At 48.1% G+C, this 25,157-nt stretch overlaps 7 protein-coding genes across 7 annotated transcripts; 4 read left to right on the top strand and 3 right to left on the bottom strand.

Annotated features, from left to right (window-relative positions):
• Positions 1-1,063: 1,063 nt before the first annotated feature.
• On the bottom strand, positions 1,064-5,202 carry ONS95_004734 (uncharacterized protein). The gene is made up of 7 exons (XM_058498110.1): positions 4,869-5,202; positions 3,644-4,810; positions 3,442-3,579; positions 2,984-3,318; positions 2,599-2,933; positions 2,159-2,550; positions 1,064-2,101 (listed from the first exon to the last, which is right to left on the bottom strand). Exons 2-7 carry the CDS (start codon positions 3,872-3,874, stop codon positions 1,913-1,915), a joined length of 1,620 nt encoding a protein of 539 aa, XP_058351620.1. The 5' UTR covers positions 3,875-4,810; positions 4,869-5,202; the 3' UTR covers positions 1,064-1,912.
• A 1,373-nt stretch (positions 5,203-6,575) lies between these two features.
• Positions 6,576-10,609, top strand: ONS95_004735 (uncharacterized protein). Its single transcript, XM_058498111.1, has 5 exons — positions 6,576-8,352; positions 8,404-8,741; positions 8,794-9,231; positions 9,282-9,674; positions 9,724-10,609. The coding sequence occupies exons 1-5, from the start codon at positions 8,155-8,157 to the stop codon at positions 10,340-10,342; spliced, it is 1,986 nt and encodes a 661-aa protein (XP_058351621.1). The 5' UTR covers positions 6,576-8,154; the 3' UTR covers positions 10,343-10,609.
• A 185-nt stretch (positions 10,610-10,794) lies between these two features.
• YIM1_1 (zinc ion binding) lies at positions 10,795-12,722 on the bottom strand. The gene is made up of 4 exons (XM_058498112.1): positions 12,374-12,722; positions 12,105-12,324; positions 11,814-12,016; positions 10,795-11,751 (listed from the first exon to the last, which is right to left on the bottom strand). Exons 1-4 carry the CDS (start codon positions 12,662-12,664, stop codon positions 11,413-11,415), a joined length of 1,053 nt encoding a protein of 350 aa, XP_058351622.1. The 5' UTR covers positions 12,665-12,722; the 3' UTR covers positions 10,795-11,412.
• A 193-nt stretch (positions 12,723-12,915) lies between these two features.
• Positions 12,916-16,116, top strand: ONS95_004737 (uncharacterized protein; the record flags this gene model as incomplete). The annotated part of the gene is made up of 2 exons (XM_058498113.1): positions 12,916-13,080; positions 13,135-16,116. The coding sequence occupies 2 exons, from the start codon at positions 12,916-12,918 to the stop codon at positions 16,114-16,116; spliced, it is 3,147 nt and encodes a 1,048-aa protein (XP_058351623.1).
• A 785-nt stretch (positions 16,117-16,901) lies between these two features.
• Positions 16,902-18,487, top strand: ONS95_004738 (uncharacterized protein; the record flags this gene model as incomplete). Its single annotated transcript, XM_058498114.1, has 4 exons — positions 16,902-17,284; positions 17,332-17,514; positions 17,599-17,879; positions 17,934-18,487. The coding sequence occupies 4 exons, from the start codon at positions 16,902-16,904 to the stop codon at positions 18,485-18,487; spliced, it is 1,401 nt and encodes a 466-aa protein (XP_058351624.1).
• Positions 18,488-20,752: 2,265 nt separating this feature from the next.
• Positions 20,753-21,001, top strand: ONS95_004739 (uncharacterized protein; the record flags this gene model as incomplete). The annotated part of the gene is made up of 1 exon (XM_058498115.1): positions 20,753-21,001. One exon carries the CDS (start codon positions 20,753-20,755, stop codon positions 20,999-21,001), a length of 249 nt encoding a protein of 82 aa, XP_058351625.1.
• A 376-nt stretch (positions 21,002-21,377) lies between these two features.
• On the bottom strand, positions 21,378-24,686 carry MNL1 (alpha mannosidase-like protein; the record flags this gene model as incomplete). The annotated part of the gene is made up of 2 exons (XM_058498116.1): positions 21,378-24,416; positions 24,468-24,686. The coding sequence occupies 2 exons, from the start codon at positions 24,684-24,686 to the stop codon at positions 21,378-21,380; spliced, it is 3,258 nt and encodes a 1,085-aa protein (XP_058351626.1).
• Positions 24,687-25,157: the final 471 nt, after the last annotated feature.

Raw genomic sequence — 25,157 nt, forward strand, 5'->3', positions numbered from 1 at the left:
AATGTCTCTACCATTTACGAACCACCGGAAGTCTCAACTTCAAAGCTATGGAGGTGGTTATAATTCATCTTCATCACAGTAATCAACTCCTTTAAACGTGGTGATGATACTTCGATGAACCTTTCGATATGGTGGCCTACGGCATTGATGGGCGGTAGTAGCCGAAGTGGCTAGTTCCGCCTAGGATGAGACGGTACCCAAGGCGTGATCCAAGAGAAATGTAATAGAGGTGAGAGAAATGTAATAGATTTGAGGAAAAAGTTATAGATTTGAGAATCTATTAATTTAGACTTGTGTATTGAACTTGACTCTGAGGTGGAACTGCCATGTTGACTTCGGCTCGGGACTCGGCAAACCTGTGCAGGAGGCACAGCCCGATATTTGGAGCTGCAAAGTGGCCATTCAGGAATGAACTGGATGGAAGTTGACAAGACAGGGACGTTGAATTCCTTGGGCCTATCAGCAAGGTGTAAGTGAAACTGCAAGGGAGGAGCCAAGCATCTGTCACCTGTACGGCAAAATTTAAGGTTATTTTTAGCGAAGCTGACGTTTCCTAGGTTTGTTGATTGGAGGAAGTGGAGATTGGGACTTGGGGGTTGTGGATTTATCCTGTTGCAAAACCAATCAAACGTTCTGATTCGATAGCTGGTTACCAAAAATACAATCGAGAGGTAGCCATTGCCCTTCTCTCCCTTACTGCGCAGTTCGAATCCCTTTTCAATGTGCTATTTCTACTCCTTTTTCGAACCCCTCGCTTCGCTTAGTCGCTGTAGACTTCCATTTGTCGGTCCGTTCCGTGTGAGTGGGTCGACTGGAAAGGTTGAAGGAAGGAGGATGTCATGAGACGTGCTGAGTATGCAATAAACGCGCGGAATCATGTTGGAACTCTTATCGCATAGGCGAAGGCATTCCTTGCCATCCTAATGATTCGATCCAGACAGCCATGCCACCGCATGTGGCTTTTTGAGTCCGGAGCGTCGAGCACCGCGAAGCTCATCTACTGGAAATAACACCTTTCCTAATCGAGGGATGGAGCTACTCACTAGAGAAGCTCCAAGTTTTTCTAAATATGAGCATATTAGTTCTCAATAAAGAGTCTAGATCTTCTCAACTGCAATATAAAGTAGGTTTTCTTCCCGCACTCTAGACAATTAGCCGCCATCCGCGCACCAACTCCCTCCCCAGTCTCACTGCACCATACCCCGCACATGGATAGATACACCTCCATCTAGACCTCACTTGTCCAATTACGCCTTTCTCACCGCTCTTGAAAGTTCCTTCCCCTTATTTCCCCATAGAAGCACCGAGCGAAGCGATATCATCCAGCGAATCATGGGTCTAAATCATACCCTTTTCTCTGCCTACGGGATGTAAATGCCGGATCAAGCGGTTCCTGCATTCGCTTCTGTAGAGGTGCCGAGCGGTGTGTTCGTGGTTGAGGTGTTCGATTTGCGTGTCTGCTAGGGTTGGGAGGTCTACCCTAGATGGCAGCTTTTCAGGGTAATCTAGAAACTAGATCAAGCTGTAAAGTCTGGATTTTGGGGAGGGTGGTGTACTGTGTTGTAACTATTGTTTGCTGACGATGGATGGCTGTAACTGACTGCTAGTATAGACTGAGGATCAGAATAATAACTGCTCTCTGCTCCAGCTCTTTCAACGAGATGGCATAGTAACGTAAACAGTAGACCGTTTTAAGAACTTTGGAAATACTGAAAATGCATACACGAGTAGCTATGTTGCTATATGGGTATCGTCGCTGGCCTTCAAACGGCATCTTCTTTTGGGAGTTTTCAATCTTCTCACAAAAGTTGTACCATTCATGATTACAACCAACAGGAACGCTGCCAGCAGCATGTAAGCGCTATCCGTATCTCAAGGCCACTCTAACTCAACATATATCTGGTAGAGCCATCTACTCATCCGAGTTGATATCGACCTCAGTCTTGGACCACTTGCGTGCAGACACGCGTCGCTTGAACAAGATGTCGATTTCACGGTATGAGCGGTTCTTCATCTCTGGCAGAAAGAAGTACGCAACGATCAAACAGAAGAGACCTGTTCCGCCCCAGACGAAGCCACATTTGCCTCCGAGGTTGCCACCCTGTATTCATGTTAGCACATGTTACATATTTTGTTGACTTGGGAGGAGAACTCATACCGTCGGGTTCAACATCCAACTTCCCAAGAAGATACAAGGGATCTCAACGATATAGTATAAGGCTCGGCCCATACCTGTTGTAAGAGGTCTGAGTCGGATTGCGGACGTCTCTCCGATGATAACCCATGAGGCTGGCGCGGAGCCCAGAGTGAATAGAACGGAGACAATGAGACCAAGTGATGCTTGCGCAAGGGCAGCAGCATCTGACATGCCGAAGCAAGCTGCGATACCAAGGGCTACCAAAAGAATGGTGTTAACTGCGGAGCCCCAGAGGTAGATGGTACGTCTGCCGGCGTAGGTGGTGAGAATCCAGGAGAGCATGACGAAGATCATCTGCAGGGCGGATGTAATGAGACCCAATGCGAACGCGGTGTTAGTTGATACTCCAGCCTCTGTATCACGATTAGTATGGTTGCTTAGTTGGCAGGACGGCTACTCACGCTCGAAGAAGTACACGGCTTGATTGGCAATGAGGTTACCAGTAAGATTTTGCGCAGCGTATACACCACATACGATCAGAGTACGGTAAAGATCAACGCCCTTGAACAACTCAAGGTGGTTAGGCTCTTTCTGGGACAACTCTTGATCGATGACACGACGCATCATAGCAACAATTTCTTTTGGCTTCAATCTTGATCTGCGTCCCAGACGTCCAATTGAATGAGCAGCTTCTTCAAGACGACCCTTACGAACCAACCACCAGGGTGACTCTGGGGCGCACCAAATGAGGATGGCGAGTGGAGTTGGGAAGAGCCATTGCAGGGCAATCGGGATTCTAGTCATTTTGTTAGCAGACGAAGCCTTGGCACATGTATGAGTACATACCTGTAAGCATCTTCATGATTGGTGCCATTGTAATGGTAGGTAACGCCACCAACAATGATACTTCCAATAGCCCAGAACATCTGAAGCATTTGAGTAGCTGGAGCACGGAGTCTCAAAGGCACAATCTCAGAGCAGTACGCGGGTGCGTTTGCGATGAAGATACCCCATGGGATGCCCTCGAGAATTTGAGCCACGAACATGACGGGAAGTGAGTTGGCGAAGTAGAACACGAAAATGAAGGCGTTCAAAGCCATGAGGCCGGTCAAGGTGGCGTAGCGGTAGCCGATTCTACTGGTTAGAGGTCCGGCGAGGAAGACACCGATCAAGGCACCCAGCTGTTTTACAAGTTAGCTTTGTTCAGGTTTCAATGTCAAGCAGATAGTGCTGAGCTCCTGACCACAAGTCGACCCTCTTGTTGACTAGCATCCTAGGTTATGAGAGAAAGAGAGTATGCTAACCTGTCCAGAAATCTGAAGTGCAGACTGCCACTTTGTCTCAATCACCCATCCATCACCATGTCGTATGCCGAAATCTTCCTTGAACCTGGGGAGGGCCATGAAATTGTTCATGAGGAAGACATCGTATGATTCCATAATCTGAGGCCAAAGAGGTTAGCCGCGTTCACTCCCTAGACACTCAATAAAGCAGAAGGCAACTTACAATGGTACAGGACATGATAAAAGCCCAAAGGGAAGCCATGGGATATGCTTTCACTGCCTCCAACACACCCATATTATGCTCCGTGTTCTCAGCCTCGATGGCGTCGGCCTTGAAGTCGGAGACCTTCGCCATCTCATCGAGATCGGAAGCATGTTCATGCTGAGAGTATGCCTTTTCGACCTCGGCGTCTGGGAAGTCCCCCCCCTTGGAATCGACGATAGGGTCGCTCATCTTGGCCAACTATTCTACACTTGCCTGGAATACAGTGAAGTGAAAAATGAAAGAAGGATGAAGAAAACAAGACTGGAAAAGCAAACGCAAGGAAGCTTACCTCCCTTTTATATCTTTTCTCGTGGTCCACAGTATCCCCGGAGCTATGCAGGTCACTTACTGCTAACCTCAAGCTGGGGATATACGGGACATGGGGAAGCACCTGCGGGGGTCCCCATCACGGAGACCTGACACTTTTAGGGTTGATGGAATCATTGTGGAACCAAAGCTCAGATGTCCGCATGAGGCTCTTAACAGAGTTGATGAGCACGCATTTTAACTGGTGCGCATAGCTTGATGGTCAAGGTCAGTCGAGATAGCTTCCGCTGATCTAGGTAAGATCCGACCGAATTGCATTGTTAGATTACCTAGATCAATCTAAGTAGGGAAACCACATGGCGGACTATTCCAGAGTTGGTCGAGGCTCGACTTATGACGAAACTTGAAACTACTAGTACCTGATCAAGGCAATCAACAATTTGATTTCTGGTGGGGTAATCAAGCTTTCCAGTTGAAAACTTTGGTGGTAAAGAGTGGATGATCAGAGCAGTTCATTGAGGAATCGAAGCATTCTGTGATGAGCGTCAATCAACGATGAGATTCTTAGCAGAGCTCGACCAGCGTGTTGGTAAGGCTTTCCAGGACGAGGCGTATATGGAAATCCTTTGAGGGCTTCTGAGAGGCCCGCGTAGATAGGATCGACAAGATCGATCAAGCTGTCAGGTTGGCTGCAAGCCTTTTCCAAGGTCCCGGCGCCCCAAAGCTTAGCGTTGGTATCTTGTTAGCCGCATTTCTTGTCCTCTCTCGAGGACCTCGGCACATCTCGGCGAGAAGCGAATACGCGTGGATCTCTCGTAGGAGCGCGTGTGGGATGTATTAAGTCTTAAGGTCTGCAGTCTGCATTCTGGGCGTCAGAGGCAAGGCAACGCAAGGATTGCTGGTCATGATGACTTACTACGGGCGATTGATCGAGTTACAGACTTTCGAGCGGTCCAGCGGATGAGGTGCGGATGGGGAAGGTCGATGATGGAGGTGGATATCATGGAGGACCTGGGGGTGGATTTCTCTCCACTACAATCAGTCCGAGAGAAGCACCGTGGCATCGTGACCTGACGAAATGAACTGCCTAGCTTCCATTGATTAATTTGATTCCTTGCGGATAGTGGGGAGAAACTTGGACGAGAGGGAATAAGAAGTGATCATTTATCAATTGACGAAGAGCGCCTTGATAAGTGTTTCATATACCTCTTCGATACCTGAATAGAGATTTTGAGATTAAGAAATGCACTGCTCGCGGATGTTTCTTAGCGACCCGAAAAACTGGAAGAAAAGGGGCATGGGATCATGTGATCAGAATGCATCGTGATCTGATATTTGAGGATGCCCATTTTTCCTGCGGACTGTTATCGGCATCGTCGTAAGGAGAAAACATGAGAAGATAACAGAGCTATGGCATATGTCAAATCATCTCTGTTGCTCGTTGTGTTTTTCGATACCTGAGGATGCGCTTTCTCGATGCCATGCCAAGCGAGGGACGTAAACAGAGCGGTTTTAGAGCGGACTTACGCATCCTCGTCTTTTGTCGCTGCAAAGTATCTTATGCGTACCTACCTCGAGTAAAGCGGAAGCGGACTTTGATGCCGCTATATCCGCTTCTGAGAAGGGCATAGAAGATGTTGGAGGATGCTAAATACATGCCGTAGCTTCAGCTATCGTCGCTACCCCTCTACCTACCTGCTGCCAGGGTTGACTCGTACACGTGACCGCGCTGAAACCACTGAAGCCGAAGCCTAAATGCCTTGGTTATTACCCTCTGCCAATACTTAACGCTGGGGCTTCGCTCTGCCATCCCACTTCATACCTTTTCAACCCCATATCTCTCATTCCAGAATTCATTTTGACAATTCACAGCACTGCTTTTGCTTGCGATCTCCATTCATGTCCTGCAATACCCATCTATCACTAATCACCATCGCCGACGGCGATAATTAGGGCGCTTCTTAAGCAGGATGCTACTCCGTGCGCACCTGATGGCGCTGATTAAGCTTGCAGACATGAGTAGTTCTCTTTAGAAAGTCCGTGAGCTGTCGGCCGCTGCCAGCACCCTTCTCATTCGCTAGGTGTACTTCACTCTACCTTTAAATACAAGGATTGTCATGCCATGCTTCCCAGAACGGCAGCAGGTCCTGAGCTATTTGTGTTATACGCAGAATACGCAGATGAGCATGTTCTGATTCGATGCACCTTTGAGACTGGTAAGAGACAGTGACGTCGAAATGGGCGGATTACCTTCTCGATTCTGTTCGCTCCTTTGTTGATGCGGTGTGGATCCTTGCAGGTTTTCGTATTCTGTGTGGATTTGTTAAGCAGCAACCACTTCGTCCCTACCAAACCAGCACTGCCTACGTTCGGCCTGACCGCCTCCTTATATCTGCCGACCTCAATTGCCATGTTGTCAGATCGAAATCTTGCTGCCTTGAGAGCCAAAATGGTTAGAAGTCTTTTTTGACACCCCAAGTTGTCGGGATATGCCAAGGAATATTCGACATCTGAATCAACAACGCTTATTCCTAGTATTTGGAACCTGTGGCTTGGAAATACATCATATTCTGGCAACGTGGCATCCATGCCACGCAATTTGATATCATTTCAAGATCCTAAAATGTGTCTGGTGCGAATGCTTACTCATGCATCAAACAGCGACGGCAAAGAAATAATCTTTGGAATTTGGATGGAGTGTTTTCCCATACATGCTACGCACTTGTTTCTACGATTTCCATCAGCGCGAAAGGTGGACCGACTCCTAATTTCTAACCCTATACCCCCAAAAACCCTCCGGGTCTTCTTTCCTATTTTGGATAGACCGTTCGTATGCCAGCCCACGGGAAGTTATTGACGCGCTTATCAGCCCGTAGAAGACCCAGTACTCATCTCTTAGATCAGCGTGTCACTCGGCTCTTTCGCTAGCTATGAGACTGTCTATTGCTGGCGGCTAGATGAGGCTGAGCCGAAGCCTGTCAAATGCTTTGAGTGTGCCAGTATGTTAGTGCTGTTATCGTCAGTGAGTGAGTTAGTTTTATTCAGTCGGCAGCGCTGTACCGCGTTGGTTGACGCGGCCGTACGGAAGTCATCATGGAATATGTTGCGTTATTAGTCTTCATTTGATGAACCAATTCGGGCATTCAGCTTGCACTATGAAGTCACGACGGTGTTACTAGGATATGGCTATTGCAACGACGTTGAACCCAACTGCGGATATTCCGGCACAGATGCAGGTAGTTCAATTAAAGATTGAGTTCACGGCACTGCTATCACTCTCCTTCCGCGGAGATGCTGCATGGGCACACTTGAAAGATTTTAGACCGTGTTTACAGAGTGGTTGGAAGACTGCTTCCAGCCGATCAAGGCAGTCCCCGGTTTACAATGCCCCTCTCATATGGGGGATTGCAGGGATTCGCTTGATCGTCACCCACATGGCATGGCTTCCGCCTCACCAATCCACATCTGATCATGCGAGATCCCGCTCTTCGGGATTTGACGAAGTCATTGCCTCGATGTTAGAATGTCGCCGCACGAACTCTGAAAAACATCGTCAACTGTTCAGTCTGGAAAAAATCTGGGCGTCGGACGAATATCTTCGGCAGGTGTTTCATCCTGCCAAAGTCAAGAACCGAACCCGAACGTCGGTGTGACCGAAATGCATTTGGTCTGCAAAACTTGTTGCTTCAAATACCTCATACTCGTTTTCCGAACATGCAAGGCTTCTTGAGGAATACTGCAGGGTTTGTGTAAGAGGACAAGCGTTAATCGATGCCGATTTAAGGCTGAAAATGCCAAGGGTACAAAAGGACTCGGGCCTGTTTGGATTCTTGGGAAAACGGGTCGTTAATTCCAGTCGGGTAGGCTCTAAGAAGGTTATTTCTGAAATTCAGCGCTGGTCTCGACCTCAAGCCCTTGTGCTGACAGAATGCTGTGCTGACCGCAAGCAGGAGCAGGGTTCCTGAGTGGATGATGGGGAGGACAGCGACCCACCTTCTCCGTAGCTCTATGCAGCAGTGGTATATCTCCATGGCTCATCTCTCACCACATGTTTCGGTTGCCAAGCAGTTCCTCTTCCTATAAATCATCTACTTTGTCGTCAAAAGTTTTCTCTGAACAAACCTCATTCGTCCGAGTAAAGAGTCCGCCGAGTGAGGCCACTCAAAGTGTTTCTATCAACACGGATACCACTCTTCGCCAAGATGAATGCCCCTTCAGGAATCATTGGTTCAGGAGGCCCTATTTTGAATGATACCGAGGATCCACTATCAGTATTTTTTGACTTTGGAATTGGATCACCACCACAGGACCCGATGGAGACGTTGCAGACATCTTCCGGAAGAAGGAGTCAAGAACCCCCAGCACGAGGAGGTATAAGAGTTTCGCTAGCATGTGTGCCAGTATGTCCAAAGACAACTTTGATCTTACAAACTTGAGCTGACATTTTCTAGTGTCGAAGCAGACACGTCAAATGTGGAGCGGAAATGCCAAACTGCAGTCGCTGTCTTCAAGATGACAAGCCTTGCTTTTATGCCAAGTCGAGACGGGGGATGAGAGACAGAAATGCACCCAAAAAGAGGGCTTCGATGCGAGAAGCTGAAAAAGTGAGCCCAGTCCCAGCCAGTTCGAGTGGGCAAAGTGTCAACTCTCTTTCATATCTGAGAGCGAACTCATCAAACGACTCTTACACCGCGCCATCGTCTGATGGTTCTGCCAGCCCTGAGAGCTCGTCCTCGAGACTGAGTAGCAAGGTAGCAACTCCCCAGCGCTTGCTGGATTTTTACTACAGGTATTGCTCTCTCGAAAACTAAATTTCATGGTCTGAAGCTGACTCTGTGCAGCTCATTCCACAAGGCGCACCCGTTCCTCTTGCCACGATACTACTTCCATAACCGGCTCCAATCCGACCCTGAGTCATTGAAATTCTTATATCCCGTAATGAAATGGATTGGATCGATGTATTCATCCGACATGCCTTCGGCCGAATTACAGGAAATTTCCATGAATCAGATTGAGATGGCAAATTTGCCACCGAACGGCTTCACCGTTCAGGCGTTGCTGTTGGCTGCTATTGCTCTGCATTCCCAGGATGATATGATCAAGTCTCGGGTGATCTTAGACAGAGCCATATATCTCGCGCTTGAGATACGAATGAATTCTCGAACCTTCGCGAACATGGAAAGAGATCCAGTATTGGCCGAGTCTTGGAGACGCACGTACTGGTTCATGTACGTGACCGATGCGAAATTTGCGGCTTTCAGGAACGCTACACACTTCATGTCAGTCGGATCCTACTTCTTGAACTCTGAGCTTCGCTGACGATTGACAGGTTGTACACGGTCGAGTCTAATGTCGAGCTCCCTTGCGAGGAGTGCGATTATGATGGGGTATATTCTTTCACTGACATCGCTCTCGGCTTCGAGACTGACCCATCCCAGATCATTCCCCGCTCCAGGACCTTGGAAGAATATGAGAATCGGGACTTTTTAGAGGACGAGCCGGTCTTCTCGTCGTTCACCTACTTGATAGACCTGACTCGAATTTCTGGCTCTCTTCTCGGCTTCGACAGGCTACCCCCAGGCGATGTAGAACTTGCAGTTAATAATGCAGACGCCATGTTAGTCAACTGGAAGTTGCACCTACCCCGAGAAAAACAAGGTGTCGTTGACAAGAATGAAGAGCTCGACGAGATTCTCTTCTTCGCCCAACACCAGCTCCAAGTGTACGTTCTCCTCCGTCCCCCTTTTCATTTCCAAGCTGACGATCTCCAGACTTCTTGTTTTCATCCATCGACCCTTGTCGCGTCTCACCCACTGCCCCCTGGAGGAGATTTCTTCCTGTGCTCGTCCATCACATCCACTTCAGTCAACTGGTGAGGAAGACAGAACGTTCTGGCTGCACACGAAGAAGACCCTCGAAGGAGCTGAAGCAGCCATTAATCTATACGCCCTCCCATGCTCCATTTTTTCGCACTCGCCACTCGGAATCTGTGGCCTCACATTCTCAACCCTTGCCAATCTCAGCGCCTGCGCGTACATCCTCACAGGCCCAGAATGGTACCGTACACGCGACAGGATACGTCTCGGTCTTGGGAGTCTGAAGACTATGGGCGAGGTCTGGGCCATGGCTCGCAAGAGCGAAAAGGAGACGAAGTTGATTGCCAGGAACGTGTTTGCTATGCCTAAGCCTGGAACGGCGGTCATGCAGAGCACGAGGAATAATACTCCTAGTTTCGGTTATGGAAGTGCGCTGCCTTCGTCCTCATCGATGAACATGATGAACCATACACCGATGGATGTCGGATGGCAGGAGTTGAGCGAAATTGATTATTTCGGGACATGGAATGCATTCTCAGGGAGACAGCAGGATATAAATGGTATTCTAACTTGAGGTTTGGCGGTACTGCCCTTTGGTCCCTGACGTTCAGTGTTTGATGAAAGAGATGTTTGATTAGAAACGGCAAAAGTCCCAATTCAAGGGGTCGATTGATTCCACAATAAACGAATGGGATGGAAATGGGTCGGATAAAAGCTGGGCGAAAGATGGCGGGCTCCTCCTCGATGTCCATGTTGTCGCTTTGGCAGTATATAGAAGCCGGATAGACTTGAAGGAAGACAGAACTGTGTTCGATCAATGAAGGAAACAAAATTGAAAAACAATCGCAAGAACCCGAAAATTTGAGTAAACATACGTACCAAGCTTGACCTAGATGAATCGTCCCCGATCCAAGGGAAACCACATATATAAGTACATATCACGCAGGCCAGATTCAATCACTGACGACCAACAAATTCTTCCCACTCAGCATCATCCTCCCCGTCCACTCCACCATGTCTGCCGCACACTAACGCCGAGTCTAGAGACACGATGCCTCTCTCCTGATTGGTTCTAAGGAACGACGAGATGTCAGCTCCGAACCACTACATACCCGAAGCCAGTACCCGCGGTCGAAATGAGGCTCTTGGACCGCTTGTGTTACATTCAATACGCTGGAGTGGATATAGCAGGTGGACGGCAATAGTGGTGGAGGAGTGATTGTGAACCGATTAGGGAAATGACCAGGGTGCGTCTGCTGTGTTGGGAGAAATGGGGGAGAGGGGTTGGGATGCTTCGGAAGGGAGATTTATTACGAATGAATGCTCTTGGTGGTGATTAGAGTTCAGGTAAATGTATCTCCTTGGATGAATATGTGGGTATTTGGAAATTAAACATTATGGAGTAATCTGGTCATGAGCATGATTAAAGTGAGCTTGAAAGCTGACATAGTGTAGAAGTCGCCTCTGCAAGCACCTCCAGTCCCGGGATTTGACAGCACACCATAACCCTTAGACCCAAACAAGCCAACAATCATGTATCAAACTCCGGCTGCATATGGAAACATCTTGGGATGACTGATGATAACCGAGCCAAGCGTCACAACTCCATTCACCCAGACAGTAACACCAATCAACACCGTACAATTACGGGATAGCAAGCACGACCTTCCCTCTGACCCGCATACTGTGCATAGCATCGATAGCCTTTCTCCAAGCTTCCCTCTCATCAAAGATACCCTCCAGCACCTCGATCTCAACATCGGCTAGCTCGCCTCGCTCGGCAAGACTAGCGATTTGCTGTAGATACTCGCTTTTCTCGACGAAAGATACGCAGGCGTATCTCGGACCCCACATATAGCCTTTGATATATCGTATAACTTGAGCGGGATTGGTGAAGTAGGTTATTGGACCGCCCATTATGCGGACGTCGGTTTTATCGCCAACTATGCTGAGATAGGCCCCACGAGAGTGGAGGAGTTGTTGCTGTAGAGTAGTAATTAGAGAATGGGTTGGCTTTTGAGAGTAAAGAGCGATTGATTACGTACGTAGAAGGGTATGAGCTCGGTGCCACCGACACAATCTACGATTAGGTCGTATTTGGCATCGTCCTTGAGGCTTGAGATGAGTGTCTGAGGGACGTTTGCAGCTGTGTAATCAAAGGCTGAGTCGGCACCAAGGGATTTTACGTATGTTGTATTCTTCTCGGAACAGATTGCGGTGACATGACAATTGTAAACGATTTTAGCAACTGTACGCTAGTCAGTCAACAAGTCAACCAATTGTGGCAAGGAACAAAAAGGGGTTGATTCTCTGGGAGGAATTGAGCACGCACTCACTTTGAACGAGCCACGAGCCAGTGCCACCCGATGCGCCACGAATTATAACCTTTCTTTGAGAAGACGAGGGAGCTGGTAACCATTCGAGACAGGCGTATGCTGTCAGAGCAACTAAGGGAATGGCTGCTGCTTGGTCGTGGGTAAGACAATTCGGTTTCTTGGCCACAGGATCAGTGGCTGGATTGACGTTTATATACTCGCTGAACGTAGCTTGACCAAACTACTCAATTATATCAGTGACATTCAAGATATATTGAGTTGTAACTTACAATATGAAACAGCAATCCGAATATCTCATCACCCTCCGCCCAACCTGTTACTTTCTCCCCTACAGCTACAACAGTTCCCGAAAAATCCTTCCCCATACCCTTATCACCTGCCACTACGGCTACTAATCCGGATCTCCATAATTGAATATCGCATGGATTGATTGAAGCAGCATGAACTTTGACAAGGATCTCATTATCTGGAAGTGGCAGGACGTTCTTTTCAACAATAGCAGGCTCTGATCCTGGTAGACCCTCAAAACGGAGGCATCTAGTGACTTCTGGGTAAGTCATCCTCTGAAATCTTCTTGAACTTAACTCTACTGTGGCTCTTTTCCGGTGTTTTGTTTGGAGATGGTTTGACGAGGTGGCTGGCATTCGCTTCCCCTCCCCTCTTCAACCCCTGTTGAATCGCGCCGTCATGAGCGGCCCGCCCGCCAGCAAGCGAAACGCGGGACGATTTTCCACAGCCTTGCTTTGCCCTCCAACATCCACCACCTTCCAGACACAACGCACTACCTTGAGATCTAGGAATACCCTCAGCCATGGCATTTGCTATTGAAGTGCCTGGGGAGGCTGTGCCCCTTTCCCCGCAGCAAGTCTACCTGGCTCTTCAGTCTGCAGGATCTTCACAACAGCTCAGCATTCAGACTGGCACCCAACAGCTCCAGGCTTGGGAAACACAACGAGGCTACTATTCTCTACTGCAGGCAAGCTTCTCTCTGTCGCCTTACTTTAATGCCCAGCTAACAGTCATATCGTAGGCAGTATATCTCGACAAGTCACTTCCCTCGGAGATTCGATACCTTGCGATCATTCAACTTAAAAACGGTATAGACAAGTACTGGCGAAAGACGGCTACAAATGCCGTCTCAGCAGAAGAAAAGGCACAGATACGATCGAATCTACTTGAGGGAGGTATTGGAGAGGCGGAGAATAGCCTTGCTCTGCAGAATGCATTAGTCGTCGCAAAGGTCGTACGAATCGACTACCCTCAGGACTGGCCGGATGTTCTCACAAGCCTGATAAAAATCCTACGGAACGCAAGCCAATCGAGCCCATTACATCTGCGGAGGGGCTTGTTAATATTGCTCCAGGTGGTAAAGGAATTATCTACAGCACGGCTACGAACTTCCCAAACTCGACTTCAGTCAGCGACACCAGAAATTGTGTTCTTATTGAGTGAAATATACACAGAGAAGGTTACAATGTGGACTTCTTTTCTGAATGGTAGTGGCGAGGACGAAGGTGGTGCTATGGACGCTATGGAGAATAGCTTGTATGCAATTAAGATCCTCAGACGATTGCTTATATCTGGTTACGAATATCCTAATCATTCAACTGAGGTCCAGCAATTGTGGGAGCACTCTCAGATACAGTTTGGGCAATTTCTCGGCATGGTGACTCAAGATCCACCAGTCATCGTGTCCCCAGCTAAAGACTTGGTTGAGAAGCATCTAGTACAATTTTCAAAGCTGCATACTCAGATGTCTACTCAACATCCCGCTGCGTTCGCTCTTTTACCCAGCTCTATCGAGTTGGTTCAAGCATATTGGGGCCTTGTGGCTAAATTTGGAGACTCTTATGGATCGGAGTCTCAAGAATTCAGTGCTAAAGCGTTGCGAAAAGATGAGCAAACGAAGGACCAGAGACCTGTCATGGAGAAACTTTGCTTGAAGGGACTGAACATCCTCCGAGCTTGCTGCAAAATGGTCTTCAGCCCCGCACAATCTTTCAAGTACCGGACTCCCGAGATTAAACAAGAGCAGCAAGAAGGCGTGGCACTGATCAAATCTCGCTTACTCACTGACCAATTGGTTAGTCAGATGGCAAGTGTCATAGTCACGAAGTTCTTCGTCTTTCGTCAAGTGGATCTGGAGGCCTGGGAAGAAGATGAGGACGAGTGGGAGATTAGAGAAGAGGGGGGCGGCGATACCTGGGAGTTCGAGGTTCGGCCATGCTCTGAAAAGCTCTTCATGGATCTTGTCATCAATTTCAAGCACCTTCTGGTGGACCCTCTGCTATCATTCTTCCAATCTGTTGCAGGTACGAGTCAAAGTACGGTAGTCACGAAGGACGCAGTCTACACCGCGATGGGACTGTCTGCTCCAGTCGTTCATCAAAGTTTTGACTTTGACTCATTTTTGACGTCGACCTTGGTCAACGATATACAACAGACCGGACCCGGATACAAGGTCCTGCGCCGAAGGATTGCCATTTTGCTCGGCCAATGGATTACGATTAAGATTTCAGACGCTAACCGACCACTTGTCTACCAAATCTTCCAGCATCTTCTGAAGGCCGAGGACGAGACAAACGATCATGTCGTCCGCATCACTGCTGCTAGGCAATTCAAAGCTGTTGTTGACGATTTCAGCTTTGATGGTGAGAAATTTCTTCCATATGCTCCTGATATTTTAGGGAGGTGTATGACATTGATACAAGAGGTCGAGAATACTGAGACAAAAATGGCTATTCTTGACACGATTAGAATGATTGCCGTTCGCATGGAAAGCAACATATCACCCTTTGCTGACCAGATCGTATCCATGCTACCCGGTCTGTGGGAAGCTTCAGGCGAAGAACATCTGTTGAAGCAGGCAATTCTCACACTTATGTCAACACTGGTGACAGCTATGAAAGAGGCAGCTCAGCGGTATCACTCGATGATTCTGCCATTGATCCAGCGAGCCGTTGAGCCTGGCTCGGAGATGCAAGTCTACCTCATGGAAGAAGCTCTTGACCTTTGGGTCGTCATTCTGGCTCAAACGCCGTCTCCCGCCACGCCAGATGTTCTCGCGTTGGCCGATTCGGCATTCCCTCTCCTCGAACTTGGGTCAGACAATCTGCGCAGTGTTCTGAACATCATAGATGCATACATAATTCTGGCACCAGAAGCAATGCTTGGCGATCAAGCAAGACTGAGGATCATAGCTCATATGACAAATCTACTCGGTGTAACCAAAAGAGAGCTGGCCGGTCTAGTCACCACTATCATTGAGAATATGATTCGAGCTGCGGAGAAGTTTGGCGGCACCAATGGAGTAGTCCAGATAGCGAAGGACCTTCACGAGAGCGGGTACACAGAGCAAGTGTTTGCGGGCCTACGCGACGCCTGGGAAGCTCATCAAACCACCGGACCGGGTCGAAAATACCCAAAGCTTGACGATGTCGTAGAGACGGATTATTTCACCATCCTCGCCCGGATTGCTCTAGCTGATCCTTCAGTGTTCGTCACCGTCATGAGTTCTGTCGGAAATGCAAATGAGGTCTGGGAATGGCTCAGTACAGAATGGTTCCGCCACTTCGACAGTATGGCCAACATCGACCGCCAGAAGTTGTCTTGTCTAGCTCTCACGCGTCTCCTTGAGCTTCCACCTCCAATGACTCCAGTAATCCTCCTTCGCCTACAAGATTACTTTGCCATGTGGACTTCCGTCATTACAGAGATGATTGGTGGCCGTGACGATGGAGGAGATAACTTGATATGGCTGGCTTCAGAAGGGAGCGAGTACGAAGGTCCTGAAGATGTTCGGAGGCGCCTGCACAGTGCTGAGGACCCGGTGCACACCATCCATACATTCGAGTTTGTCAAGGAGACACTGAGCAGTGTGGTGGCTGCATGTGGCGGAGAAGAGTCATTTCAACGAGACTGGGCGGTCAACGTTGATAGAGATGTATTGGCAGGATTCCAGAACTTGGGCACGACGGATAATAGCCAACCGTTCTGGAGACGTCAGGATTAGAAACATGTTGCAGAATAGATACCCTTTACAAAACCGAGTCTTGCGAGTCTACCCTCTTTCTGCGTTGTTCTGGTGGCCTCCATCGCTTCTTAATGTGCGCGAGGCCGTACATCGCACCCACCAATATAAGCAGCAAAGAGTACCTAGGTACCTACCTAAGGTAGATATACCTAGGCATTCAGTATTTACGACACGTGCTTGTAATACACACGTGATTATTCCACCTATTGGACCGCTTCACCAGCTGTAATCGTGGCAGCTACATTCGTGGCGATCAATCTAATGCAGGTCTTGCGAGTTTCCGCGAGAGACGTCTTGGCAACACCATCTTCCGCCCAGCTTACATGGTCGAACTCGAAGGTAAATTGCTCCCTCACACACTGGAAGTCATGACAAGGCTCCGGAAACAACTTCATTCCAAAGAGCCGCCTACGACTCTCGGGGCTCGATATCATACTCCGAACCTGTCGAGCCTGGTCTGGTATCTGTATTCCTTCGCCAATCATCAATCGTTATTCCTTTCGAATCGTTACGCTGAGCATTTCGCCTAAGTCTTCACCAGGTGACCCTAGAAAGTCAACATCAACCACCGTGTTCCTTGCTGCAGATACAGACCCGACAAGCTTCGATGAATAATAGAACATCCAATTAGTCTAGACCCAGTATTGAGATACAGGTAATTTGTGGTCTTCACTGGTAAGTCTGTGAGACTATATTTTGTGATCATTTTGAAGCTAATTTGTCTACCTACAAGGCCATTAACAAGACCCCTAATCCCGTTCGCCATGACACCGGTCAGCGCAGAGAATGATGGCTTCGAGATTCGATATGACAGGAACTTCTTCTACGAATGGCTGTGGTCTTGTTGCCATTGCCAACAGCATGGTCCTATGTCAATCGACATCGTGATAAGCTGCCCCGGATGTTCTCACGAACGTTGTACCTACTGTGGTGTTGAGCAGGCAAAATTCTCCAAGAATAGAGAGGAGTTTCCCACTCAGGAGTTTAAGCCACTTTCCTCAGTAACACTGGAAAACAATCCAGGCAACGCATCCGAGGAAGCCAATGGCCAGATCAGCACGCTGCTAGACTGCCAGGCCACAAGCGAACCCCAAAACAGTGAAATCGAAGATGTTACTCTGGGCGTATCAGATCATTTTGAAACTAGGTAAGCATCAAATAGTTTATCGGCAAGAATATTAATTGATACTGCAGCTTGTCGAGTAGCGCTCCCCCAGTGTTTGCTTCAAAAAAGCGAAGGAATATGCATACAGACCAAAGGCCGGAAACCACTTTCGCATGTCCATACCATAAGCATGATCCTTCGAAGTATACGGGCCGGGTGTATCGTACATGTGCATGTCCAAACATTCCAATAGATCGATCACGTCAACTAAAGTACGCTAACCTCATACTCTTTCGGCCGTGGTTTGGATCGAAATGCGCTTTTATGATACTGTAGATGTACTGACAATCTGTTAGAGATCACCTGCAGAGTGTACATGGCCCTCTCTATTGCGATCATTGCTCCCTGGATTTCGTCAGCGAAAAGGGATCAGAGCTGTTGGACCATTGCAAATCATGCGTTGGACCAGCCATGTATACCAGGAAAGGAATTTCCAGCACTCAGTGGAAAGCTATTACTGCTTCATTTCAAGAGAAAGGTGCTCCCAAGGGTGAATTGAAGCGGCGGCGTGATGAAGATAGGTGGTACGAGACTTGGAATGTCTTGCTACCAGATGCCACACCACCATCCGATCCATGTAAGTGACTCCAGCAGCTTCGTGAACAAAATCCTGATTGTCTCTGGATTATAGATCCGACCAGACCTAGGTCTAGGTTTGACCAATGTGAAATTTTGGTGGCTCTATTTCAAAAGATTACGCAGCACAAAGTTCGGAATGGAATCTTAAGCTGCAATGAAGACAGGGACAGGGTCAATTCCGATACACTGAGAGAAGCGTACCACGAACTTACGAATACTGTTCAAATCAAAGACCAGTGTTTTTCTATGGAAGAAAAACCAGAATCCCAGCTAAGCTGGATAGAAGAGATAAACACCGCCAAGTCTACCTGGCTTTCTGCCTTGGACAGTTTTCAAACACCTGACGGCTTTCAGAATGATGATTCCTATCTGAATGACCTAGTCTTCGATATGACTGAGGTACCGGACTATCAACAACCGTTCCAAAAGAAGCAGCAGTTCTGGCCAGTCGTTCCCTTTGCCACAAGCAATGATACGTACTCGCTTGTTCCAAGCTCCACGTCCCCCACAGTAGAAGAGCAAGCATCTTGGTCTCCTCATTCAACTATCGATCCTAGAGTAACTTTGTTGCAAACCAAGAGCGACCCCCTCCGTTGTCCAGGCTAAAACCACTCTCAAACGGCTCAGCTCTGTATGCAAATCAGGATGTAAACCTCCAGTCAAGCTCGGAGATGCTAATCATCTCTGGACAACAGACCGCATTCAACATCAATGTTGATCATCATTTTCCAGGATCTGACTTGAATTGGTGTACGAGTCTTCATGAGCAACCAACTCTTTTGAGCTCGAAAGACCATCAAGATGTGGTCTGTGAACTTGACGCACTCCTGGGAATTACACCCCCCTCACATTTCGCTCCGCCAGGAGTGGGCTGACTCATGGATACCGATTCACCCAGATGCTCATTCGATCACTTATGAGAAACTACGATAAGAGGCCTTAGCATCGTCCATTTGCAGGAGACGACTCTACTGAAGCTTTTGATGGATCTCTGGCTATAATGCACCAATCAACCTCCCAAAACCCATTATTGGCCCCTCAAAACATCTCCAAGCTCCACTACCAAGAAGATCGGAGCAGAACCACTGATAATGATCACTTCGAAATCTTAGCAGTGCACAAAAGAATTTGAGAAAGTCACCTACTGAAGTCCGTTTCCTTCCATCGTCGCAACACTAAACTCCAACTCTGAATCCTCCGTAATCTACAACAGTGAGAAACGAACCTTTTTGAAGAGAGTTCTTACTGGGATCAGTGGGCTGAGATACTGGCTTCGGGTTGCCAGTCCCAGTAATAACTGGATCATCGTTGCAGTTGACAAAGTTTGACATTTGGTTGGCCATTTCCGATGAAGGAACAGTGAAGTTTGACGTGTAGGCACTGATGCTGAAAAGGAGATTCCTGAAGCAAATTTCTCTGAATTCAGAGCTATAATGATGCCTGTAGCGGATTTCGTATCTCATATAGGAGAAAACAGCTTGTAATCGCATGCTGAACAATAAGGATGGTTTCGCGACAATTCGCGGACCCGATCAAGAGGGATCGTATGTATCAACCAATATCATGTGCACAGAAACGCGAACATTCGCGGAATATGCAGCTGATAGATTCTGCAAGCTCCTTGAATCAAGCCAATGATAGACATGCACTCTGCCAGCAGCTGGGATCCATTACCCATCTGTTGTCTGTTTACCCCGCCTCCTATTTTAAGCGAGATTTCCACTCCACTATGTTTGACCTCTCTAATGCAAGAACCCCAAACTCTGGACCTTTCCATATGCCTGATGACATAACACCAAAATTCAAGGTCGAGCCAGTCCCAAGCGCACCGACAAGTACTTTCTCAACCAAATTTCATCCCCGGCTTCCTCCATCGATTCTCTGGTATTTGACACAGTTGTAGTCGTTGTAAGATCTTACCAGCAACTGAGATTGGTAAGATTTCTGACATTCTACCCCAGATTCTATCAGAGACGTTAACGGGGAGAAGTATACTAGGCGGACTATTGGAAGTGGTTAGAGTGGGAGACAGTGGATTGGAATTTCCAACTGGGTGAGATGAAACAGTGCAGGGGAGTCAAGTTCCGGCAGCATCAAGTGGTTGGAGGGCGGCGGGTAGCTATTTGTGAGACCGAGGTGGTTGGCACATCTTTTGGTCCAGTAAAACATCATCATGAATAGAGAGGTGTTTGAGTACCTTTGGAAGAATCTTGGTTGTTTGATTAAAGCTAGGTCAAATTTAAGCACAAAGACCGAACAAGACAAACTGCTCTGAAACTGTAGGTTTCTGACTCTGTCTTCTTACTGGCAAAAGTTAAGCGGTGTCATGAATGCTCCTTCAAAGCTTTCAAAGTGAGAATAGTAAGAGTAAGTTTCAGGACCAGTGGCAATGTTTTGAGACGAGACTGGTGATCCCTAAGCCTCTCTTTCATCACTTGCGAACAACTTTGACATGGTAACAGTCATCAGCTTATGACTGGTCTACTTATTGAATATTGATAATAAAGACATGTATCTCCACACCACATCAGCATCGTGAGTCGCAGAAGCATCAGAGCAAACATCACCTCCAAGACATGAGCGTTCTTTTCAGAACGTGTACTTGCTAGACAACCAAAGTAATTTCCTGACTCTACACACTCCTTTGAGCAATTTTTGACACAGCCTTTCTCTCCATTTAGTATAAACCAGCACCCACTCTCTCGACCCCATTTCATCTTCCCACCCAACAACAGACAACAAGCCCCCAGCCCCTCACAAACCACCCTCATCAAACCACGCCCAACCAACCCAATCCACATCCTGATTGCACAAATGTGTACCTCCACCATCACAACCTGCAAACACTGCGCACACACTCGGCAGAGAATCATGCTCTGCGATGATCACAAAGAAAAGCAAGATTCCTTGCAAAAAGGATACAACTACGTGGAGTGCGGGGATCTGAAGGAAATCGATGTGGATGTTGATGCTCTTGATAATGAGCATGTTTGTCAGGCCAGACTCACGGCGAGGGGAGGAAGTGAGTGGACATCTGAGAGTGTGGTGGAGGAGGAGGAGGAGGTCAAAGAGCCGGAGATAGCGAATGAGAAGAAGAAAGGCGGATGTGTAGGAATGTAGGGGAGGATGGCAAAGCAGGCAATGGGAGGAAGCAGTTTTGGGCAGAAAACCAAACGCGCACTCTCTATATCGGAAAGTGATAAAGACTGACTTGAGAACAGAGAAGATGTTGGAAGAAGTTGGTAAAGCGGAGTTGATTGTCATACAGATTAAGAAGATACTGCGTACGTCAATCTGACATTTCAGAAGCACATTTCAATTCACAAGCACAAGATTGAGTAACTGTATCAACGTATTTATTTCATTTGTAGCACATGGACACATGGTATCTACTCACCGACATCGCGCAAACACCCAAACGCCATATCCCAGCTGTATGCAAGTAAGTCTATCGTTTCCAAAACCACCCATTCATTCAAACATCCTCCTTCTCCATCTACACCACGATGATATTTCCAATCACCATGCCCTGACTCTCGACATGGTATCTCCTTCTCAACCCAACACTTCTTGTGCGTCTAAGTAATTCCTCAGTCGCATCGCCACCTCCAACCATGACCATCGAGATCTGGTGGTGTCTTACTAACCCACTCGGCGTAACCTGCGCCTTATCCAACAGTGGTCTGATCAAATGTTCTCCGCTTCCTTTTGGCATACCATCCACATCTTCCTCGTCCTCCGAGCCTGATATCATAATCACAAGCTTTAGGCTCTTTGCTGACGGGACAAAACTTGGGATATTCGCGAGCTTCTGTGAAAATGTACAGCCGCCACGACGAATCACAATGATGTTGTGTTTCTTTGCCGCATCGTCAGGGAGTTTACCGTGACAGGATTCTCCAGCAAAGTATATTCCTGACCAGGTGAGAGTATCGGCTTGCGGCCCAAGGTTGGGATTTGGTGCGTCTGCCACTTCGATGAAAGGTGCTGCGCCCATACCCGTGGGAGAGATTGCTGGCAGAGTGGTGAGGTGATATGTCAACGGAATTTCGGGTTCTGGGAGAAGAGTCGCCGCAGGATCCTTGAGAGCAGATGTAACTTGGCGAATGAGCGAGGATATCAAAGTCCTATATTCAGCAGCGATACCGCTATTTGAGTCTTCGAAGGAGACTGTTGGACGATCTTCAAAGCTATCTTGGTTTGTCTCGGACTTGTAGAATTCTTTGACACTTCCGGTAGCAGTGTTGTTGACAACGACAGGATTCTCAAGTTGGAGAACAATGTCTGCCATGATTGTATCTCGAATGCGTGTGAACGAAGGGTCTATCATTTCACCAATGACATCGCGGGGGATGAAGATTTGCTCATCTCTACCAAGTGGCATATTGGCAATACTCGAAACCCGGTACGACTCCATAAGAGGCCCATCAATTGTCCGGAAAGGAGATGGCGATTCGTAAACCATACCTATTCTGATACCCGATAGACTTTTAACAAGGATTCCCTCATTTAAACGTACGAGCCCTTGTGGTCCAAGAACCAAGAAATTGGAAGCCGCAGATGCTGTTGTCAACGGAGTGGTGACTGGAAATTCGATACTAAACGTTTGTTTCAAAGGTAGCCTGGCACAAGTTCCATTAACTGGCATGAGTGTCGTTGGCAAAGTCCAAGGATAATATGTGTAATTTGCCGTCTGCGAGCCCGATTCTTGCTGGTCATCGACCAAATTGGAGCTTATGCTGCCTTCGATCGCATGCATGTTTGGTATCATGTGCAAGCCTATCAAACTCGCAGCGTGAAATATGTCGCTTCTTGCTGCAGTTGCCGATATTGTGAGAGGAAGAGTCGCCGGGGCCACTGGACATGTATCTCTCACATCCAGCGCATCATAAGTTTGGAGCGCTTTGGTAGACGGAACCTTTCGCTTAACAACTTTTGCAGTCTTGGCTTTTGGAATGAGCAGAGGATGACCTTCTGTGGTGAAGACATAGGCTGCATCGAGCGCATTGAGAGGATGGTCAGTGTCAAAGAGAAGATAGAGATATTTTGCAGTCTCGCCAAGGAAGAAGCTTTCCATCCGGTCACTCTTCTCTCCCGTTCGGACGTCCTGGAGTCCAGACCAACCACATTTCGTCCAGCATCGTCGCTTGATGTCCTCGAGCACCATCTCGCCAACATGCAGATACCAAGGGTCCCGAGTAGCTCTATAGAGATGATAATTTGACTCAATGAATTCCGGTCGTCCCGGCCACCAGCCTAGCCCACCTTCGACCTGACCATCTCTGACGGACCATCTCTCTGGCAAAGCTGAATATCGAGTCCAGAGCGCTGTGTACAACAGATTGGTCTCGATGGCTTCTTCCACTTCTCCAGCGAGTGTCAACAGGCCAGGATAGTATGCGCCCAAGCTATCAATCCAATATGCTTGGGGTGATCCCGTGGTAAGGTGAACATTAACGTAATGAGGATGATGCGTTCCACTATACAAATGCCTCTTGATCGCAGCGTGTGCTTCCTGCCACGCTTCCAGAAATGCCTCTGAAGAATTCTCTTCCACACTCAAGGGATTATAGATGGTGTTTGGATCCAACCATGACTGGTGTGGCTCTTTGAAAGGAACCGTTAAATTCGGTTGTTCATGTCCAGAAAGTAAGATATGCGTTTTTAACGCATACTCAAAAAAGCTGTCTGCTCCAGCACCAATGCCTGCATATGGTCCGATCCAATGACCATTTTCAGCATCAACGCCAGCTCCAATAAGTCCAATGTTGCTCCTCCGAGCCCAGACTGCCCAAAATGCTCGCTTGCCAAGTTGCTCGAATCTTGGATCCCCAGTTAGCCGGCTCAGTACCGTGAATTCCAGAACCAGACTGCCAGCCCCTGCGCTGCAAGTCTCCGTTATCTCCGGGGCACCTTCCTGGACGAAGTCGTCGGGATCGGAATCCTGATTTAAAGGGGAGTTCGCATAGAACGGTATTCCATGCCGTAGATTCACACGCGGGTACGGCATTCCCGTAGCTGTGTAGAAAGCCGGTAGGAGTCGCTGAGCAAGGTCCAAAGCCAGTCGAAGTAGCTGCCCATTGTATTTGAATCCATTCGGCCACGCGATCGCAGGTATCTCCCCCTTCTGTAGCTTTCGTTTTGCTCCCGACGCCCGTCGAGGCTTGTATCCAGTGATTGGCAACTCTCCAGCAGCGAATAGATGTGCGCTCAACAAACCACCTACTCCTCTAATCACCGTCTCGAAAACTTGGACTTTGCTGTCAACATCGAAACCCCGCGCCCTTTGCCCTTGGCCCGCAGCACCACTTGTACCATCTCCATACTGTGATACCAATGAAGCCACACCGTTCTGGAAGTCCCGCAGAGCCTTGGGACCAGTACCCGCTCGATCCGGAGGGGCAGATGCCAGTATGGCGAGGGTCGAGAGGCTGTCAATTAGAGTGAGGGAGTAATTGCCCAGGACGTCGTTAAGTTCGACATTTCGCGGATTTTGGGAGTCTCGAGTCAACGGTATGCAGGATACTGGTCGCAGCTTTCAAAGAGTCAGTACCAATGCCATACCCGCATGCTTGGGAAGTCTAACCTCATCCTCGGGGAATGCGACGTTCATGTAGTTGTCGAACCCATGGTAGAACATATCCACAGTCTCCTGTCGTAATTCTGCTATCCTTGCCGGCGTCATGGCACTGGCAACAGCCAGCCAAGTGGTTAACATCCCCCATAATATCCATCTTGACGCTGGGCTACCCATAGATTGGGCGGTCCAGGACATGCCCAGCAAAGCTCGCCATCGCAATGGCATCACCGATGAGTATATTTGGCGGAAGGCATGTGAGCTTGGCCAATGCAAGATCACAACCTTGTGGATGGTTTGTGTTCAATTGGGAGTAACAAAGTTCGAGAAGGTATGTCCGTTCTCGTGGTGGAGGGGAGTGTGGAGGAGGTTGGTAATCCTGAGAAGTGGCCGCTTTCAACTACATCCCTGCGGTTGATGGGACGAATGTCATCAACCTCGGCGAAGGCACGTGAGCACGGGTAAATTGAAAGCCCTCAGATTACCTATGGTGTGCTTGATTCTCTGCAATGTGGCTCTACTTTGGTGCGAGTAGAATGCAGCACAAATGGAAGCATAGAGATGTGTCCAGCTTTTGTAAGTGGAGATTGAATGTCATTTGGTTGCCTCCCATTAGAAATACGGAAATGGTCGAGATCGTGTTCAAAACAACAAATAATGTACACAATTCCAATGACTAATAGTTCCCGCTAATTCGAT

The sequence above is a fragment of the Cadophora gregata genome (genome assembly GCF_030347475.1).
Source record: "Cadophora gregata isolate MNR1 chromosome Unknown scaffold_15, whole genome shotgun sequence".
Classification (NCBI taxonomy): Eukaryota; Fungi; Ascomycota; class Leotiomycetes; order Helotiales; family Ploettnerulaceae; genus Cadophora; species Cadophora gregata.

Bases quoted from the DNA above. Each gene is read 5' to 3' on its own strand.
- ONS95_004734 (XM_058498110.1), bottom strand. From the start codon at position 3,874: ATGAGCGACCCTATCGTCGATTCCAAGGGGGGGGACTTCCCAGACGCC. The intron at 3,580-3,643 runs GTAAGTTGCCTT...CTTTGGCCTCAG, and splicing joins TTATCATGTCCTGTACCATT to ATTATGGAATCATACGATGT. The intron at 3,319-3,441 runs GTTAGCATACTC...CTTGTAAAACAG, and splicing joins CACTTCAGATTTCTGGACAG to CTGGGTGCCTTGATCGGTGT.
- ONS95_004735 (XM_058498111.1), top strand. From the start codon at position 8,155: ATGAATGCCCCTTCAGGAATCATTGGTTCAGGAGGCCCTATTTTGAAT. The intron at 8,742-8,793 runs GTATTGCTCTCT...GACTCTGTGCAG, and splicing joins TTGCTGGATTTTTACTACAG to CTCATTCCACAAGGCGCACC. The intron at 9,675-9,723 runs GTACGTTCTCCT...GACGATCTCCAG, and splicing joins GCCCAACACCAGCTCCAAGT to ACTTCTTGTTTTCATCCATC.
- YIM1_1 (XM_058498112.1), bottom strand. From the start codon at position 12,664: ATGACTTACCCAGAAGTCACTAGATGCCTCCGTTTTGAGGGTCTACCA. The intron at 12,325-12,373 runs GTAAGTTACAAC...ATAATTGAGTAG, and splicing joins TCGGATTGCTGTTTCATATT to TTTGGTCAAGCTACGTTCAG. The intron at 11,752-11,813 runs GTACGTAATCAA...ACTACTCTACAG, and splicing joins CCGAGCTCATACCCTTCTAC to CAACAACTCCTCCACTCTCG.